This window comes from Xenopus laevis, chromosome 8S (assembly GCF_017654675.1).
Source record: "Xenopus laevis strain J_2021 chromosome 8S, Xenopus_laevis_v10.1, whole genome shotgun sequence".
In the NCBI taxonomy this organism is placed as follows: domain Eukaryota; kingdom Metazoa; phylum Chordata; class Amphibia; order Anura; family Pipidae; genus Xenopus; species Xenopus laevis.
In genome coordinates this window covers 11,322,545-11,343,858 of record NC_054386.1, presented here as the reverse complement: position 1 = coordinate 11,343,858, position 21,314 = coordinate 11,322,545, and the positions used below count along the sequence as shown (strand labels likewise).

The window sequence follows — 21,314 nt, the reverse complement described above, 5'->3', positions numbered from 1 at the left end:
CCTATATATTTATCTTTTTTCCCTATTAATAACATTGGGATCAACCATCATTTTTACTGGCCAGGCGGCAACCCTATCTGTAGCTGATGGTCTGGGGCAGGTGCACCTGAACCACATGATCGACTTGGTGAGCTATTCACATTGTTATTTATATTGATATCCTGGAGCTTCTTTTTCCCTTTGTTATGAAGAACATTACTGCCCACAACATTTATATAAATAATATGTAGCTATGTTCTTTGACAACAATAAGCAACGTATATATACACCTTACTGTGTTTTAAACCCCCCTTTTCACTAACTTTTGGTAATAGTCTATTTCACATACTAAAAAAGGTGATGATGCTAAGTAATGAAAGTCCCAAATGATCTCAAAGCAGATACAGAGCAATACACTAAAATAAAATAAGTACTATTATAGGTATACTAGGCAGAATTAAGCAAAGTAAACTGGCATTTTATCACTTATCCTATACAAATATATGTTCAAGTTGCATTTGAATTCTTGTAATAACATTCACAAGGGAGAAATAACGAACCTGAATATATGCTCTTCAAATACAAGAGACGTGCAGGCTCAGAATTCAGCAAATTCAAGGAACCTTCTCCATTTAGAGGCTTTATCTGTTTGGCACACAAAATTATGTTTTTACAATGGTTACATGAACTCAAGAAGAAAAATAAGAATACCAGTATGGGACCTGCTATCCAGAATGCTTGGGACCTGGGGTTTTCCGGATAAGGGTTCTTTCCGTAATTTGAATCAACGAACCTTAAGTCTACTAGAAAATCATGTAAACATTAAATAAACCCAATAGGCTGGTTTTGCTTCCAGTAAGGATTAATTATATCTTAGTTTGGATCAAGTACAATGCACTATTTTTATTATTACAGAAAAAAATGAAATCATTTTTTAAAAATTTAGATGTATTTGGATAAAATGGAATATATGGGAGACAGCCTTTCCATAATTAATAGTTTTCTGGATAATGGTTTTCCAGATAACAAATCCCATACCTGTACAAGTTTCAATGACATACCCGTCGTAAACCGATGGTTTGAACCCAATCCATGGTGGAGACATCAAAAACATCAATGCCATACTCACTGTAAACTGAAACATATGAGGAGCTGCAACCTGGAAAAGAGAAGATGGTTTTAAAGAACTAAAATCCTCTTGATTAAGGAGGTAGATGTTTAGGTCCTCCATATGTAATGAATGTAAGAGTTGTATAATGCACTGTAGTGAAAGACTTTTGGGGTTATGGAAGAAAAGGCGCTAAGTTAGCCCTGGGGCAGTAACCCATAGCAACTAATCATCAGGAGGCATTTATTGATCACCTGTTTAAAAGCAAACATCTTATTGGTTGTTACAGTGGCTTCAGCTGGACATTAACACAAATATGATATATTTGTACAATTATTTGTAAATACATGGTGGCATGACCAATATCCATGTATCACTTCTGACCAATATCCATGTACTATGCATATCAGTTAGTTCAGGAATTTTAAAAATGTGATTTGCTAAAAAAATGGTCATCCTTATTGAAAGTTAATATTACTCCAGACCAGTTTAAATAAACGCATTAAATGTGAGGGATGGAGGGTCCAACATTTTAGATTGATTCACTTTAGTTATAGTTTATTTTATTTGAAGAACTCTCAAAGTATTATAATCCCTTATTGTCCTAAATGTAAGTCAAATAATGCTTTTTTATTTCATTATATGTGGGAATATTCTTTCATTTCAGAGTTAGAGAGTAAAATTGATAATTTTTTAAATGATAAATTGGACATTGATCTTAAGTTGTCTCCTGAATTGGCATTACTTGACTCTCAGGGGACTCCTTCTTCTAGTTTTTTTTAAAAGATGAAACATTGGAATAAATATAAACATTTTATATTCGTGGCCCGTGCCGCTAGCCGTAAATCAATTTTTTTTTTGTTTTGGATTCAAGAAAACTCCTCGGACTTGAAAGTCATCTTGTTTTATCTTAGGTCTCTCTGCTTGGATGAAGCAAAACGTTGTAGATATGGTAACATGGATTTTAGGAAAACATTTTTTTTAAACTTTGGTCTCCCTACTTTAACTTCTTGAAAAGTTTATGTACAGTTATTCTTCTTTTCATACTCATGATAGTTTTAATAACTAAAGGGTTATGTGTTAATCTTTTCCACATATATATAATTATTTGTTTTATGGCTTGATGGAGAGGATGTTTTTATTCTTACTTTATTTTTATTTCTATTTTGTATTAATATATTTTGACGAATTTTTGTTCAAATACATCATTTGATGTTGATTTTCACTAGTCTGACATGTTAATATCTTTTCCTTTATTCTGTTAACTGACAAGATTTAATATGTCAATTTTTGCGGTTCTTTTTGCTCATGCTGTTCATTTGAATATGCTAATAAACACAATTGAAAAGATGTTGGTGTCCCATGTTGGCAAGTTCACGGGGCATCAACAGAGGAGGTGCAGTTCTCCTTCAATTCCTACTATTACGATTATAGGAACAATATGAAGGCACCCATCGAACACTCCGTTCCTTTTAGTGCTGCCGAAGCTGTGATGTTGGGCAAGGGATAGATAAAAGACCTGATAGGCTGGAGACCCTGGATACACTGGTGCTCCAAACAAACTGACTTATTATGAAGGTGTTCCAAGGTAATGCCACAATGTATCAACAGTTATTCAATACATATGATTTTTCCATTTATCATAGCCAACAAGATCCATGTGATAACAGATACATTAATCTATGCACAGACTATTTAAATTAGATACAACCACAGTGCTTGCATCATGCACAACATAAACAAGCCTCTCTGCATATATGTCAGTAGAAAATTTGAAATCTGGGGAAAAAAACACGAAGAATGTAGAACTGAAGCAAGAAACCTAAAAATACTTACTGCATGCGAGAGGAGTCGCTGGCCACATCAGCTCCTGCATTCGTGTCCTTCGTCCTTGAGAATCCACATACACCCCGAGCTGACTGAAGCAAAGCAAGTATTCATCCTTACCGAGCTCTACTGCACACAGGGCATCCACTGGCTGCTGTGATAGAAACGCAAGGGAAGAATCGCTAGGGTTCACCAAATTTATGGGCTGGCCCTCTCCATGTACGTTCAACAGTGAGAAACCAGACTGGTAGCCAACACACAGTTTGTCTTTAAATGAAGCCATCCACTGTACATTGCCTGGAGCCACAATTTCATTGAACTTCTTATGGTATGGTTTAGTTCTATGGATTTCATAGCAAAAGATCTGCCGTTTGACCGCCACAAACAAGCAAGGAGAAGCCGATTTTTTCAGTGATCCAGTTGTTATAAACTGGCAGCCTTTGGACTCTGGCAGTTTGATGTCAAAACTGCCCTCTGACCCATCAAGGGAGGACCAAGGAAACAGATGAACGTGGTGATTACGCCCGCACACAAGAACAACAATCTTCTCTTTGGGAACCAGTTCTATCTGGTAGACTTTTTTACAGTCAGCAGCACGTACGATCACTGAAAAGACAGGACCTGGTGTCACCTTGTGAACATAATCTCCCCTTGCTGGGAATGGGTACATGCCAAAATATTTTCTATAAGCCAAATCAAAAGGCAGCTACATACCATCTCTTGTAACCTCTATTACGTACAGTCCTTCTTCAGTGCCAACAGCTATTCGATCGTGATCTAGAACACATAGGATTTTAAATACATTATTAAATAGTCACACAGTTCAATTCTCCCTAGCTTATTAGTCTTGGCAAATTTTTCATGAAGCTTTGCAAATGCCAGATTATGATAAGAGAAACAATTTGTCCCTTAAATGACAACAAAAGGTTCAATTATTAATTACCCAGTTGTCATTTAAAGGTAAATATGTACCCTATCATGCATAGATTATCTCCCAATTAATTATGGCTTGAAAAGCATGAGCACATCTAATCAATATGAAAGGAACATTCTGTAATAATACTTTGTTGTTTTTGGCGGAACCAATACCTTTCTGAAATCTAGCCATTGGTTTAGTAATAAGATATACCGTATATACTCGAGTATAAGCCGTCCCGAGTATAAGCCGAGGTACCTAATTTTATTGACTCGAGTTTAAGCCTAGGATGAGAAATGCAGCAGCTTCTGGTATATTTCAATCAAAAAATTAAGGGTTTCTGCTCCCATTGGAGGTGCCGGCGTCTCATTTTTGGATGCTGGCAACTATTCTTGGACGCCGGCGAATATTCTTAGACCGTTTTTGCGCTTGACCCGAGTATAAGCCGAGGTAGAGTTTTTCAGCATATTTTGGGGGCTGAAAAACTCGGCTTATACTCGAGTATATACGGTACATATGTATATGCAAATGTGTAATTTAAAAACAAAATATTTGAAGAATATTTTATCGTATATAAATTAACACATTGTACACAACTTTTTCCATACCTACAACAGCAGCAGCTACAATAGTTTTAATAAGAGGCAAAGTGCTGTCATAGGCTTCCTGTGGACAATGCACTGCCTGGTTCCTTAGGTTGTTTTTCTGTAAAATCGCTTGCAGTCCTTCCAGAATTCCAACCCACTTCCTCTTTTCTGCCTCGCTCTCTGTTAGGATTAGAAGAGATGTTGTGGTTTTGGAGGGTGAACCTAGAAGAGAAGCCGTCACCTGTACAGCCAAAAACATAGAAAACTTACTGAGAGGAGTGTTCTGAGTTAAATGTACTTTTGGGCTGATGCAGTGACCCATAAATGCCCTTGGACCAATAAAGGCCGTTTTATTTAAAACTGCGGTGCTGGACTAATTTTTCCGCAGTGACCCATAAACACAGGGGATCACTGGATAGCTCTATTTTGACCGTTTTATATTTTTTTATTTCTGATTTTTTCATATAATAGGGTGGGGGTACAGAAAAGGGAAAGCGGAGGGGAAACGCTCCAATGTACATAGTAAAATAGCATTAATGTATTCACATATTACATATTCACATATTACTGCTAGAAAGTCATTCAAGTCATTACTAAATATCCAGCAGCTCTCAACACACTATAAATGTCATTTTCCCATAGTAGTTGAATACACCATCAGTTGTATAATTTAGTTTCACTAGATTGAATAGTGGGACGTTTAACTCTGGGTGGTCAGTAAGGGCAGAGACTTGCCCGGCGACAAATCTCCTCTTCTTCGGGGCGACTGATCTCCCCGAACTGCCTTCCTGCTGTCTAGAATGAAAATAGCCAGCGGAATGGCAGTCAGAGCGCTTCGTTTTCCGAAGTCACCCGAAGTTGCCTCACGAGGAAACTTCGGGTGACTTCGGAAAACAAAGGGCTCCGATTGCCATCCCACAGCAATTTTCATTCTAACCAGCGGGAAGGCAGATTAGTTGCCCCAAAGAAGAGATTTGTCGACTAATCTCCCTGAATCTGACCGTGTATCTCTGCCCTAATACTGCATTTGAAGGCAAGTCATTTATTTGGTGTTGTACTTCTCAAAGTCGGGTGCAAGGTAAAAAATTACATACTGTAGAAAAGACCAGCAACACCGATATATTTTGTGCAAAAATTCAAGTGTATTGAAAATTCATGAACAGCATTTTCAATACATGCAATGCTGTACATGCATTTTCAATACACTTCAAAATATATCGGTGTTGCTGGTCTTTTCTACAGTATGTATGTATGTATGTATGTATGTATATATATATATATATATATATATATATATATATATATATATACACACACACACAAGTACATGCATGAAAATAAATAATTAAATATACTACAATAAAGAAAAACAAAAACCCAAATATATTACATTTTAATTCAGTGTGAAGTGTGTCACAATATAGATAACATTTAATGCTCTGCTTACCCTAAATATGCAGGGAATGTCCTTGCGAGTGGCATGTATGACATCAGAAGCTAAAACAGAACTCACAGAAAAGTCTTCATCCCTGCAGTATGGGAATGATAATTAAGTTGTGCACTCTGCTAAATTATTTATACATTAGATCGTTTCCATAGATTTTCACTCATGGTAATTTTTGGCAATGAAAAGTCCTGAGCACAAGTGCATGGCAGTGCAGCCCCAGATATACACACATTTGGGAGTATTGCTCATAAGATTTGGGGGTGTCTTTGGTCACCTGTGCATAAATATTAATAATGTGTGTAACGTAGGTAATCTCAAATTATTCATAGCTGAATCTGTGGATCACACACACTGCTATTTTAGGGTGGAAATAATGCAATGCAGCTGTAGGCAGAGAGATATGGTTACTGGTATTTGCCGTTGCGTGTCAAATTTAAAAGCATAAGACAGCTGCATAGAAACGATGGCGATAGTAACAAATAGCAACACAAATTAAACTTTTAAAATTTGGATAAAGAAGACGTACAGGAAATCCCTCTCTCGTATAGGTGATCCACACTGGCATGCAAGTTAACAAACCATAATGCCCATTTATGGCAAGTTCAAAAGAACAGGATGGGTAATGCTAGAACGTTTTTGTTTGTTATTTACTAAACGATGAACGAAGAAGAGCTAAGGAGAATGCAACAGGGTATGTGGGGAATGCTGCTTCACATTCAGCAATTTGAAAAATACACAAATATTAATGGAAGTAGAGGCCTGATAAATAAAAGCTTGTCTAAAAACAGCATGAATAATGCAGAACCAGTGGCGGTACAGGTATGGGACCCGTTATACATAATGCTTGGGACCTGGGGTTTTCCGGATAACGGATCTTTCCCTAATTTGGATCTTTGCACCTTTAGTCTACTAGAAAATCATGTAAACGCTAAATAAACCCAACAGGCTGGTTCTTTTTCCAATATCATATCTTAGTTTTGATCATGTACAAGGCACTGTTCTATTACAGAGAAAAAGAAAATTTGGATTATTTGGATAAAATGCAGTCTATGGGAGCCTTTCCATAATTTGAATTCCACACCTGTACAATATTACAGAATTAGCTTGTATTTAATAAAAGACCTTAATAACAAAAGCAAAGTTCTAATTCCTTCGGAAAAGAGTTGCATCTCTGTTCAAATGTAACTGTTTAAATCATTTAGTGGTGCCTCATTCCACAGTTATTTGTTGTAGGAGATTCTACAGAGACTTTGAGTCAAACAAATGTAAACTAGGGTCCGAAAGTGACTAACTGTGGGTTTGCCATGAATGACTGTGCATGTCAGATATTCACAGGAATAACTTGTCTATGTAAAGAGGGTAAAGCAATAGATAGATTTTTGCTAGGATGTTTGATTTGGAGAGAATGTGTTTGGGTTACTGGACTCACAGGAGAGAGACTGAGCTGCTGGGTGTTAGCAATGCTACAGATAGGGTGAAAGGTTTAACTATATGGAATATAGTGAAAAGTGGGGTCAAAGTTAGTCTGTCTGTGGTCTGCAAGACTGGCCATAGACTTAAAGGGATCCTGTCATCAGAAAACATGTTTTTTTTCAAAACGCATCAGTTAATAATGCTACTCCAGCAGAATTCTGCATTGAAATCCATTTCTCAAAAGAGCAAACAGATTTTTTTATATTTAATTTTGAAATCTGACATGGGGCTAGACATATTGTCAATTTCCCAGCTGCCCCTAGTCATGTGACTTGTGCCTGCACTTTAGGAGAGAAATGCTTTCTGGCAGGCTGCTGTTTTTCCTTCTCAATGCAACTGAATGTGTCTCAGTGGGACATGGGTTTTCACTATTGAGTGTTGTTCTTAGATCTACCAGGCAGCTGTTACATAGTTACATAGTTAAATTGGGTTGAAAAAAGACAAAGTCCATCAAGTTCAACCCCTCCAAATGAAAACCCAGCATCCTGTTATCTTGTGTTAGGGAGCTGCTATCTAGTTACCTTCCCATTGGGGAAAGGGAGGGGGGTGATATCACTCCAACTTGCAGTACAGCAGTAAAGAGTGATTGAAGTTTATCAGAGCACAAGTCACATGACTTGGGGCAGCTGGGAAATTTACAAAATGTCTAGCCCCATGTCAGATTTCAAAATTGAATATAAAAAAAATCTGTTTGCTCTTTTGAGAAATGGATTTCAGTGCAGAATTCTGCTGGAGCAGCATTATTAACTGATTCATTTTGAAAAAAGTTTTTTTTCCACCAATGACAGTATCCCGTTAAAGATCCGCTCGTTTGGCGACATCGCCATACGAGCGGATCTTTCCCCAATATGCCACTAACGGCATGGCTATAGCGGGGGTAATTCGAACGATCGAATTACGATACGCCAATGGGCTCCGACGGGTCGGTTAAAAATCAAACCTTCCCGAACGATATAGTGGCCAGATATCGATCGGGAAGACCTGTCGGAAGCCCCCTTACACAGGCAGATAAACTGTCGAATTGGTCCAAACGACCGATATCGGCAGCTTTATCTGCCTGTGTATGGCCACCTTTAAGGGTAGCTGCTAGGAGCACTTTACAACATGCATAGAATAAAGAACAATACAAATAACTGTTGGCTGTCTCTAAAACAATTATAGGTCACTTTAAAGGAGAAGGAAAGGTTAAAACTAAGTAAGCTTTATCAGAAAGGTCCACCTAAATATACCAGTAAACCCTCGAAGTAATGCTGCTCTGTCCTCTGTCAAAAAAAACACTGCATTTCTTTCCATCTATTGTGTACTCATGGGCTTCTGTATCAGACTTCCTGTTTTCAGCTTAAACCTCCTTGCCCTGGGCGTGAGCATGCTCAGTTTGCTCCTCTTCCCCCTCCCTTCTCTGCTGTAATTTGAGCCCAGAGCTATAAGTGAGCAGGGAGAGACTCGGGTAGGAAGTGATGTCACACCAAGTTAATACTGCAGCTGCTATCCTAAACAAACAGAGAGCTAAAAAAAACATTCTACAGAATAAATATAGCATTCTAGCTTGCACTATTGCAGATAATCTATTGGCAATAAAATGCCTACGTAGCTTTCCTTCTCCTTTAAAGGAGAATTCAACCTGTCCTGTAAAAAACCCGTACCCCCCACCCCTGGCAGACCTCCCTCCCTCCTCCCCCCAGGCTAACTAAACCCCCCCCCCCAGGAAGATGCCCCATTCGCCATGCTTACCCCTCGCCGCAGATTCTTCCAGCGAAGTTCCATGCGTCCATCTTCTGCATCCTCTGTAATCTGACTGCGAGATTGGTATTTCTGCGCATGCGCAGTTGGAGCAGGTTGCCGGTTTGCGCAACTACGCATGAGTAAAATTACATGGAAATTGACAATCTCTTAGTCAGTTTACGGAGGACGCAGAAGATGGACGCGTGGAACTTCGTTGGAAGAATCTGTGGCGAGGGGTAAGTATGGAGTAGGGGGCATCTCCGGTGGGGTCTACCTGGGGTGGGGGGGGGGGTACGGGTTTTTTCAGGACAGGTTGATTTCTCCTTTAAGTGTTTATTTCATGTACAATTGCTCGAGACTGCAAAACATGCATTGAAGAAAAGCAATACATACCTAAGATCTACAACTTGGCTGGCAACAACTCCAGGTTGAGTAGAACGTCCTTCTGGGACATCATATAAAAACAGCTTACAGTCGCAAACAACAGCGAATGCTCTCTGCCAGCCTTTTTTCACTCCAGTAGGTTTCGGAATCTAAAAACATGCATTAATAAAAAAAACAAGGGTTAGGGCAGTGGGTCAAACCATTCCATTTACACGTAATCTTCTCGCCTTTGTTAGTATAAAGATACATTCAGATGACAGTAGTAAGTACTTAGGCTGGTATAATGCAATAGTGCCTGCTTGCCCAGTTAAGCCAGATATTGCTTACCCTCACATATCCCTTGTAAGCAGTTCCAATCCCCCTCTGTACGTCTACTCCAAGCGGTCTCTTGGACTGCTCTGCTGGAATAGGACAGACTTGTGGTGCGCTCTCCTTGCACAATACATGGCACGCAAAAGGACACACTGAAATAGAACATAAACACTGCATAAACACAAAGACAAGCTGCTATGAATTCAAACACTGTATCTTGCTAACAGCTCGAAGTATTGTGACACAGAGAGATGCCAAATACATTTTTTGATCAATGTTTCATAAAATGACATAAGCAAAAAACTTTCCAGTTTTTCCTCAGTTTGTTTAGAGTAGTAATGATCTCTACAATAAAAACGAATGGTCTTGGTGTCATTATCTCAACAACTAGTTCCTATGCTAAAAGCTCAAAGGAGGTTTTTCCCCATTTTGTTGGCTGCCCCGGTGAGATCTGGAATAAATGTTAATCAACAGTTCTCTGTATCCACAGAAATAATAGGTTATATAAGGCCATTGTTTTTTAGATCATGTCAGACCACGGACAATGTTTAAAGGAGAAGGAAAGTTTAAAACTAAGTAAGATTTATCAGAAAAGTCTATATAAATACATCAGTTAACCCTTAAAGTAATCCTCCTCTGAGTCCTCTGTCAAAAGAAACACAGCATTTCTTTTATTCTATTGTGTACACATGGGCTTCTGTATCAGACTTCCTGTTTTCAGCTTAAACTTTCAGGGCTTGGGCTCGAGCATGCCCAGTTTGCTCCTCTCTCCCTTCTCGCCTCTGTGCCCAGAGCAATGAGTGAGCAGGAAGAGACTCAGGCAGGAAGTGACTCAGGCAGGAAGTGATGTCACACCAAGCTAATATGGCAGTTGCTATCCTAAACAAACAGAAGAGAGCTTCTAGAGCTGTTTACTCAGGTATGGCAAAGCATTCCACCGAATGAATGTAGTGTTCTAGCTTGCACTATTGTGGCTAATCTATTGGCAATAAACTGCTTTGGAGCTTTCCTTTTCTTTTAAGCGATGGATCAATGATGGATGCTGTATAACTATTAAGCAGTATCACTGTACTTATAATATTTGCGAAAGTACATTTTCCAAATACAGTGAAACCTCAATTTTACATCCCCTCATTTTAAGTTTCCCCTCATTTTACATTGTTGTTCTGTGGTCCCACCTATATATTCTGCATAATACATTTCCATGATTTTACATTTTCCTGGATTTTACACCATTTTTTTTTCTGGTCCCCTGAAAAACACAAAATGGGGGTTTTACTGTATGTAATATTTTACACTCACCTTCACATGCATATCCTTGCCGCACCAGCCCAACCATGAGTGATGTACAGTGAGAACACTGTGTGGGATTCAGGAAGGACTTGATAACAAGCTGGTGAGCTTTGGGCTGAAAGAAAAACAGTCTTTAGGTCACTATAATACTCTATATGAAACAAAAGTGGGAATAAATTACTTTTTATTTTTATTTCAATCATTCGGATTTGCCGGTGTCATGAATAGTTTAAGCCCTGCCAAGGTTACACACAGCTCATGGGAAACAAGTGAGTGGTGCCATTTGACATCCGCTGATGGGAGAAGTCACCCTACACTTCCCGTTTCCTGGAATGGTCGGTGATGACTGTACAGATTAACAGGAAGCCAGACACGAGCCATACAAAACTATTTCTATGGAGAGGATAATATTAGTCCCTTGGAACTGGGTGAGAACATTTTATCAGCTAATTAAAGAAAGGACTGTCAGCCAAGTAACTAAATGAACTATTCTGATATCAATGTTATGTATTTCAACACACATTCCTACATGTGAGGAAATACCCAAGGATATTTACATCCCTGTGTTTTACATGAAAAAAAGTTAGGACACTGTGTACAATGTAAATAAAAAAAAAAAGAATGGGATTATATGCAAAACATTTAAACCTTATATTTAATCACATATAGTACAAAGACAACATATCTGATGTTGAAACTAGGGATGCACCGAATCCAGGATTCTGCCTTTTTCAGCAGGATTCAGATTCACCCGAATCCTTCTGCCCAGACGAACTGAATCGGGACTGGGGCTGGGAGGGAAATCACGTGACTTTTTGTCACAAAACAAGGAAGTAAAAGATGTTTTCCCCTTCCCACCCCTAATTTGCATATGCAAATTAGGATTCGGAATTTGGCCGAATCTTCTACAAAGCATTCGGGGGTTTAGCCGAATGCAAAATATGAGAAATGTTATTGTTTTATTTCTCAATTTGAGTTTGATGCCAGTGACATGTTTCCAAAAAGTTAGGACACGGGCAACAAAAGACTGGAAAAGTTAAAGAGTCTTGTATTATTAAAAAAGAGCGGATCCCAGAAAGACTGGGGCTCTCAGCAGTAACGATACGGTTATGATAACAATCACTATTTATACAGGTTTTGGAGCAACATATTCTGCCATCCAGACAATGTCTTTTTCTCTGTATCACCATTTAATATGTTGTCTTTGTACTATTTGAAGTTAAATAAAGGGTTTCAATCATTTGCAAATCTATTTACATTTTACAGTGTCCCAACTTTTTTTGAAAAAGGGTTTGCACAGTATTTAAGGGTCTCCATAAAATAACATGCTCCACATACGTCAATTCCCAATTCAAACTCCATTATCCTTGTATTTTCGGTTTTATTGTCTCCATTTTATCTGACTTTCCCATTTATTGTTATACTGTATATTTCATTGTGACACAAGTACAAATAGTATTTGTGCTAAAGAGCATAGGGTTGACTGTCTTCTGGCTCCAGCTTTTACCCCTATGCCAACATTATGTTGACTGCCATTACAATGATGCCGATAGCTCCTGAACCACCTGAGCCGTAAAACAACTTTCAGCTTCAAACATACACACACACCATTACCTTTGGGATGGAGATTGAAATTGGTGTAAATGTGGGAGATGGGGCAGGCTGTGTCCGAGACTGAGACCTCGAGAGCTCCTTAAAGCAAACAAAGTGTTACTGCTAGGTTTGAAATAAAAGATGAAATCATGATGTACAGGTACAATTTGCTTTGGCATTTGAATGGAACTATAAAATGGCTAAAAGTTGAACACTGGTTTCTGTTTCAAATGCTGCTGAATAAAAAGCTTAATAACTCTAAAACCAATTGCAGATTGTCTCATTATATCACTCTCTACTAGGGATGCACCAAATCCAGGATTCGGTGTTTTTCAGCAGGATTCGGCCAAATCATTATGCGCGTCCGAATCCGAATCCTAATTTGCATGGGCAGATTAGGGACGGGGAGGGAAATCGCGTGAACTTTTTATCACAGAACAAGGAAGTAAAAATGTTTTCCCCTTCCAACTATTAATTTGCATATGCAAATTAGGATTCGGCCAAATCTTATGAAGGATTCAGAGGTTCAGCCGAATCCAAAATAGTGGATTCAGTGCATCCCTACTCTCTAGATCATACTAAAAGTTAACTCAAATGTAAACAATCCCTTTAGGGATTATTAAGCTTGGGCACATTTTATTTAACTCAACCCAATTAATTGTAGTGCCAAAAAATTAATTCCCAGCTTGCACAAATTATTACCAGTATTCCTGCCAACTGCCCCAGTAGTAGCCACAGCTTCTGGGCAGAAGATTTAGTAGTTCACTTCAGTGTAAAGTCAGTCTTAATAGTCTGTAGTGAGGGCAAGAAGATCTGGGGCTGCACAATGGGAAATAGCTTGCGGATTTAACCAAACCATGACTTGCACCAAAAAGCCAATGTATTCACAAACAGAAAAAAAAATCTACACCTCTGTAAAGAGCTACGGTGCAGCCCTCTAAAATGTAACTAACTTAATATATAACGTCTATTTTAGATTCTATTACAAACATATTATTTCAGCAAGATACTAGTTTGACAATCATTTATTGATTAAATTGCATGAGAGTCATGTAACAAGTACTTTTGCCATGACGAAGAAAGCGCTCAAGTGAGTGTTCCTTCTTGTAGGCATGAATGATGGGACATGACGTCCAAGCAATTTTTGGGTGGGACCATGAAAGACTAAAGAGAAATAAATGTGTTATGGTAAGGCTCACTATTCAATTCCCTTAAGCATCTGTAAAAATAAGGGAACCCATGGCTTTCTGCAATGGACCAACTCACCTCTTGCTGGTCTGGAGTGGATGGAATGGCAAGCGATGCAGAAACTTCAGGTTTGGGAGATGGGATATCAGGCTCACTAATTGTACTACTCTGGAAAAGACAAGTAAAAAAAACTATCAATATGACAGACTCATTGTTCATGAAGGTGATGCAAGAATTTCTTTGACAATGTATAACATCTGCAAATCTTGCTTTAAAAAAAATCAACAAATTTGCAAAGACTGCAAGGACAACTAAACCCGCCCAGAACAACGTGGGTCTCTCGAAATATATACGGCATAAAAACAGCTCATGTGTAAAACACTGCTTCATGTAAATAAAACATTTTCATAATAATATACTTTTTTATTAGTATGTGCCACTGGGTAATCCTAAATAGAAATTGCCACTTTTAAATTTAAGGGCCACCCCCTGGGATCCTACGATTCATGATGCACACAAACAAAAGCAAACATGTTAAGTTACATGAGCCAATTAACAGACAAAAGTTGTATCTTTTGCTTCCACACTTCTTCCTGTTCCAGTTAGAGCTGCAGTATTTCCGGTCAGGTGATCTCTGAGACAGCACATTGAATTATCTGATAGAAAATGGAGGCTCAAGGAAAAGATGTAAAAGGGCAATATTTACTTTTCCAGTTTTGGTAAAAGAACTGTTGCTTAAGTTTTCACTTTGGGGGGTATAGTTTTGCTTTAATATCCACCAACCTGGATTTCAACAGTTCATTCATTTTTCTCGCTTTAAATAAAGTTGTACACTATACAGGATTTGAAGGACCTCCAAACAGGAAGTTCCTTTGATGCTAGGGAGGGATTATTTGAGCAAGACGGTGAACCTGATGGACCTGTTCCTGCTATAAATCTCTATAACTATTACTTTGATGTAGGGATGCACCGAATCCTTTCGCCCGGGCGATCTGAATCCTAATTTGCATATGCAAATTAGGGGTGGGAAATCGCGTGACATTTCATCACAAAACAAGGAAGTAAATTTTTTCCCACCCCTAATTTTCATTTGCAAATTAGGGTTCGGATTCGGTATTCGGCCGAATCTTTCACAAAGGATTCGGGGGTTCGGCCGAATCCAAAATAGTGGATTTAGTGCATCCCTACTTTGATGACAACACACTAGTCATGTGCACACTGGCCCGATACCCGCGGGTTTACCAATATCAAGGGATCAAGGCTGGATCAGCGGATCAAGGCTGGGTTCCCCTGCCTGCTCTCTTTTATAGACACGCATCTGGTCGCCCTGCCCCTTTTGTGAAATGATAAGTGGGGCGGGTCTGTAACAGGAACCCGGAAGTCGGGCTCAGGCGGGTGCGGGTGGAGGGAGGGAGGGCGGAAAAAATAAATTATTTTAGGGATTGGACTCATCCGCACTGAATTATACAAAAAAACACAACAGTTATAAATAATGTTATTTTTTTTCCCTATGCTGACCAAAACAAATACTATACAAAACATGCAAGAGCATATCTGCTTACTCAGAGGGTCAGAATATAAATCCATACTACAAATGGGCTGTACAACACAACACCAAATAAAACTGCATTTGAATAACGAATTACATTGCAGATTAGAATTTCTGGTTGACATGATAAAAACACATAACCAGACACATACTTATTATAATAAGAACTTTTCTAAAACAGGGATGTACAGGTATGGGATCTGTTATCCGAAAACCCATTATCCAGAAAGTTCTGAATTACGGAAAGGCAGTCTCCCATAGATATAATTAATTATTACTGAAAGCAGAACCACCATATCGGGGTTATTTCATGTTTAATGATTTTCTAGTACATATGAAGATCCAAATAACGGAAAGACCACAGGTCCAGAGTATTCTGGTTAACAGGTCCCATACCTGTATATCTTTAGGACTTTAGCATGGTGTCCTTAGCATCTAATTGAGGATCATGTATGATGGAGAATGTTACACAGTTCTCTTCCAGGGAATGCATTAGATTAATGTATTTTGCACAAACAGAGGAAGAAATAGACAAGGAATGGCCCCTTGTTTATCAACATAAGCAAATTCATTCTGACCATGATAAAACAAAACACAATAAGAAATACTTTTTCAGCACTAGAACACGGCTTCTACCATTACACAAATAATTGTTAAATACAGTAAACCCTTCTGTGTCGAAACTATGGCTTTAGAACCGGGCATATTAATGGTTGAATCACTAGTCTATACTTTGTTATAGAGTAAGTTTTAAATAAAATGTATGATGGCTAGGTTAGTCTAACACTTCACATTTTAAAGCAATGGAATGGAAGTTAAACTTTGTCAGATGTCTAGGTTATGGGATATTTGTGTGACAACTACTGCAAGTTGCAGGTAGACTTACTTCTTCCCAGTAGGCTAGTAGTGAGGAGGTAGACGAAGAAGAAACTGGTTCCTTTGTTGTAACAAATATGAAGGACAGACATAAACACCTCACAAATACACATTTTAACTATTTTTATTTAAAAGAATAACAGCAGGATGAACTCCAGAAGAAAAATGCATTTCTATTGCTGTGGATTGCCCCTTTCACACGCTCCCTTTATATCCATTTTCAATAGCTATTCTGTGATTGCTTATCTCTGCAGGCTATATATATAAAATTTAATAGAATATGCCCCTCGTTTGCTCGGCTTTGCCATTCCTGGATTCTTATAAGGGATTTAGAAAACATGAAATGGTATATGGAACAGATAAGGAATGATGTGCACAATCTAAAACATTGGAGGCTTATGCCAGGCTAAAAAGAAAAGTTTAAAGGGATACGGTTTTAAAATCAGTTAATTGTGCTGCTCCAGCAGAATTCTGCACTGAAATCCGTTTCTCAAAAGAAAAAACAAGATTTTTTATATTTAATTTCGAAATCTGACATGGGGCTAGACATATTGTCAGTTTCCCAGCTGCCCCCAGTCATGTGACTCGCGCTCTGATAAACTTTAGTCACTCTTTACTGCAAGTTGGAGTGATATCACCCCCTCCCTTTCCCCCCCAGGAGCCTAACAACAGAACAATGGAAAGGTAAAAAGATAGCAGCTCCCTAACACAAGATAACAGCTGCCTGGTAGATCTAAGAGCAGTACTCAATAGTAAAATCCAGGTCCCACTGCGACACATTCAGTTACATTGAGTAGGAGAAACAACAGCCTGCCAGAAAGCAGTTCCATCCTAAAGTGCTGGCTCTTTCTGAAAGCACATGACCAGGCAAAATGACCTGAGATGGCGCCTACACACCAATATTACAACTAAAAACAATACACTTGCTGGTCCAGGAATTAAATTTTATACTGCAGAGTGAATTATTTGCAATGTAAACAGTGTAATTTAGAAATAAAAACTACTTCATAAAAATGATGACAGAATCCCTTTAAGTTAAGTTCAAAGGAAGAGAAATCTCAATTTGTGTTTCGATTAAATGGACATGATAAAAAACAAGCAAGTACAGTTGACCTCGCGTGGATGAGTCCTTTCCTCCTCAACATTCTGGTTATAATATAGGCTTGAACAAACTGACAGTACATAAGGGGGAGATTAGGAAGATTTGTACAAATGCCTGTCCCAGAGAAGTAATGTGGCACAATGTATACAATTAACAAGTAAGGAGGGTAAATAAAAACATAAATTGTTCAGAAAGAGCAAACTCTATTACCCGAATCAGAATAATGGCACAAGTAACCCAGATTTACTTTCTGATAGATTATTATTTGGGTAAACACAGACTGCAAGCTCCTGGGCAAGAACTTGAGGTCTCTGCACATCCAATAATATTTATTAGACAGATGGATAGATATTTACATGGACATTATAGAAAATCTTTGACTTACAGAGCAATGCTCTTCACTCCACTACATGAAGCATGAAAGGCTGTAGGGGAAACAGTTGTCAGTAAAACAGGAAAAGCTTAATAGTAGGAGATACTTACTCTTAAGGTTAGGTCATGTGGCAGTGGAGAAGTGTTAAAATACTCAAAGATGGACTCATGAAAGTCACGAATTTTGAGTCCTGAAAGAAAAAAATTAGTAGCAAATAAGATCTGTATCTGGGTGAGCTGGACACTGTACCATTAGCACATAATGTGCCAATCACTGTTGCTATACATACCACTGTCGTCTTTGTATTTTTCCTCCAGCTTCTTTTTAAGGCTCTCCATCTCCTCTAAAAGTTCATTATTTTTTAATTCTGCATCTTTCAGTTTACTAGAACAATAGAAAAAAATGTAACATACTATTTGTATGAACTAAATATAATCTTTGCAAGTATGTACAATATGAGAAGCAACTCTACTAGACTTGCAGTATAAAATAAACACAATAATTATACTTTGCTGCTTATTTCTAATAGCTCTCCAGTTTTGCCCAAGATGCTAGAGTTTTATCTAATCTCCCCGAATCCAAGTGTGTCTCTGCCCTAAGAGTTGTATACTGTCTGTATGTGTATATATATATATATATATATATATATATATATATATATATATATATATATATATATATATATATATATATATAATATATATATATATATATATATATATATATATATATATTTACAATCTGCTTTAAAGGAGAAGTAAAGGAGAGAAACGCTGTACATTATGTTTTGAGCTTCTGTACCAGCCCAAGGCAACAACAGCCCTTTAGCAGTAAAGATTTGTGTCTCCAAAGATGCCCCAGTAGCTCCCCATCTTCTTTTCTGCTGATTCACTGCACATGCTCTGTGCTGCTGTCACTTACTGAGCTTAGGGACCCACTCACAATATACAGTACACATAGAATAGAAATGTCACAACATAAGGCTGATTAGTAATTAATATGGATAATTACTACATAGCAGCACAGAAACCAGTGCAATTAGCATCAGAATTTAATAATCAGCAAACCTGTAGCATCAGCTTATATTACAGACGAACCTCATTTTCTTAGTAATCCGGGGCGCTGATGGCGGAGCCCACTCCGGCACGGCGTCTCGTTGTTGGTCGCTAGCTCTCGCGAAATTTCGGCAACTCGCCCGAAGCTTCTATCAGAAAAAACAATTTACTCACGTACAGAGCGCTGACCAAATCATAGGTGAGGAAGTGCCTGGTATAGGGGCACGAAACGCGTAGGATTTGTCTACACACCCACTGCATGTAACGCACTGTATGCCGAAATAAAGCCGCATTGATACTGCAAAAGGCGTCCCTTGATATGATTTGGTCAGCGCTCTGTACGTGAGTAAATAGTTTTTTCCAAAACTCATTTTCTGCTTGATAATTTGCGACGACCCCTAAGCTTATCTTCTCAACAGCTGCTCAGAGCCCACTGAGCATGTGAGTGTCACAGACACTTTCCAAGATGGTGACCCCCTGTGACAAGTTTGAAGTCCTGGATCATTGCTGCTATTGACAAGCTGAAACTTTAGGCTGGTGCAATAAGTTCAGTATATAAAATATGGCATTTTTGGCCATATTCATTTTTAGGGTTTCGTTTTCCTTTAAGATGTTATGTGAGGCGGCTCCTCCACTGGCAGAAAGGCTCCCCATACTCTGCCTGTCACTGCCTCTACATCAATAATGTGCATTTTCAGGCTCCCATTGAATCGGCTGGAGCTAAATCAATGACAGTGTAGGTATTTCTCTACATTAAAAATAATTATGTAAAAAACTTTCAGAGTAATGGCAGTAGCCCCTTAAAACAGGGGTGCTGGAGGCAGATTTTAAGTGTGACTGAAAGTTGATAATATCTGCCTTTAAAAAAGTAAAACTTGCATCTTGATACCTTTCAAAGAGAATATTTGAATCCTTGGCGTTTCTCAGCTCTTCCTGGACCACCTGCTTGGCGCGGATTTCAGCATCTAAAGCAGACTGCAACTCCAAACGCGCAGACATGTCAAGTTTCTGACTGCGTCGCACTTTCCATAGTGGATCCTGTATAAGAAAGGGGAACATACATTTCATATTGCACACCAGCAATCAATAATGTAATAATTAATCAATTCTTATGTATTAAGGCACAGTACAATATAATTATATAGACAGATTGAATAGATTGCTTGCAGTGTATAGACAGAATTATATACATGCACATTGCCCGTTAATTGCCTGTTAATTATTGTCCCTAAATAGCTCTATAATTTATAGGCTTAAAAGTCAGGAAAAATACAGTAATAAACTAAAATGATTCCTATTCTTCACAATGACTGGCGATTCCATGCTGCAGCAGTATACAAATGTCCAAACATAAACCTACAGTTTCCAAAAAACCCCAAATACTGGTGTATAATATCTAGGGATGCACCGAATCCAGGATTCAGCCTTTTTCAGCAGGATTCGGCCGAATCCTTCTGCCCGGCTGAACCGAATCCTAATTTGCATATGCAAATTTGGGTCGGAGAGGGAAATCGCATGACTTTTTGTCACAAAACAAGGAAGTAAAAAATGTTTTTCCCTTCCCGCCACTAATTTGCATATGCAATTAGGATTCGGATTTGGTATTCGGCCGAATCCTTCGTGAAGGATTCAGGGGTTCGGCCGAATCCAAAATAGTGGATTCGGTGCATCCCTAATAATATCTACTACACACGTCCAATATTTGAAAAAACTCTCTGGCGCACCAGCCACACATTATTTTAACATGTATTTTGAGATGTGCAGACTTCTATTAGTCCGACAGGTATTCATTAAATTATAAACAAAAATACAATACACCTGGTTACTGCAGCGTCTATGAAAAAAATACAGGCAAGTCAATATAGCCTTTAAATCCAAAAATAACTATTTTTACTGCTAATTAAACTAATAAGTAATTATTTTTCAGTTGTTATGTTTAAATATAAACAAGATTTAGATGAAACAGAACCCTGGTGTGGTCCTAAATAACAATTTACTCACTTTTCTTTTGTGTTGAGGCATTTCTAAACCCAGCTACACTCAAACATATCAGATCCAGAAAGAAGTCTTCCCACCCCTACCTACACACATTATTGGCTGTAAGTCGTCTTTTCATAAGTTGCCCATTATACAAGTTCAGTCAGACCACTATTGTATTGCACTTTTTGTTTTATTTCTGCAGACTGAATTATTACCAGACATCCGATGCAGAGTTCTAAAATAATAAAAAATGAAATACATGGATAACTGGAAGACAATCCACTACAAAATGTATACGTGCAAAAAATGGACAAGGAAACTGCTTGCACAGGTATGATATCCGTTATCCGGAAACTAAATAAATAACTCAGAATTACAGAAAGGCCATCTCCCATAGACTTAATTTTAATCCAGATTTTTAAAAGTTTTAAACTTTATTTCCTTTTTCTCTGTAATAATAATAATAATAATAATAATAATGATAATAATAATAATAAAACAGTAGTTTGTATTTGATTCCAACCAAGATATAATTAATCCTTATTGGAAG

General features: G+C 38.2%; 1 protein-coding gene across 7 annotated transcripts in view; it reads right to left on the bottom strand.

Moving 5' to 3' along the window:
- The window catches only part of LOC108699771 (serine/threonine-protein kinase MRCK beta-like), a 93,899-nt gene that overhangs the window by 8,652 nt on the left and 63,933 nt on the right, over nt 1–21,314 (bottom strand). For all 7 annotated transcript variants that reach the window (XM_041575004.1, XM_041575005.1, XM_041575006.1 and 4 more), the window contains 14 exons: nt 19,674–19,822; nt 18,019–18,113; nt 17,840–17,919; nt 13,908–13,997; nt 12,663–12,740; nt 11,058–11,163; nt 9,771–9,907; nt 9,453–9,592; nt 5,865–5,946; nt 4,439–4,658; nt 3,629–3,691; nt 2,924–3,520; nt 1,041–1,138; nt 540–624 (listed from right to left, as the gene is read on the bottom strand). In XM_041575004.1, the coding sequence (XP_041430938.1) occupies nt 540–624; nt 1,041–1,138; nt 2,924–3,520; nt 3,629–3,691; nt 4,439–4,658; nt 5,865–5,946; nt 9,453–9,592; nt 9,771–9,907; nt 11,058–11,163; nt 12,663–12,740; nt 13,908–13,997; nt 17,840–17,919; nt 18,019–18,113; nt 19,674–19,822 (2,020 nt within the window). The remainder of the gene's footprint in view (nt 1–539; nt 625–1,040; nt 1,139–2,923; nt 3,521–3,628; nt 3,692–4,438; nt 4,659–5,864; nt 5,947–9,452; nt 9,593–9,770; nt 9,908–11,057; nt 11,164–12,662; nt 12,741–13,907; nt 13,998–17,839; nt 17,920–18,018; nt 18,114–19,673; nt 19,823–21,314) is intronic.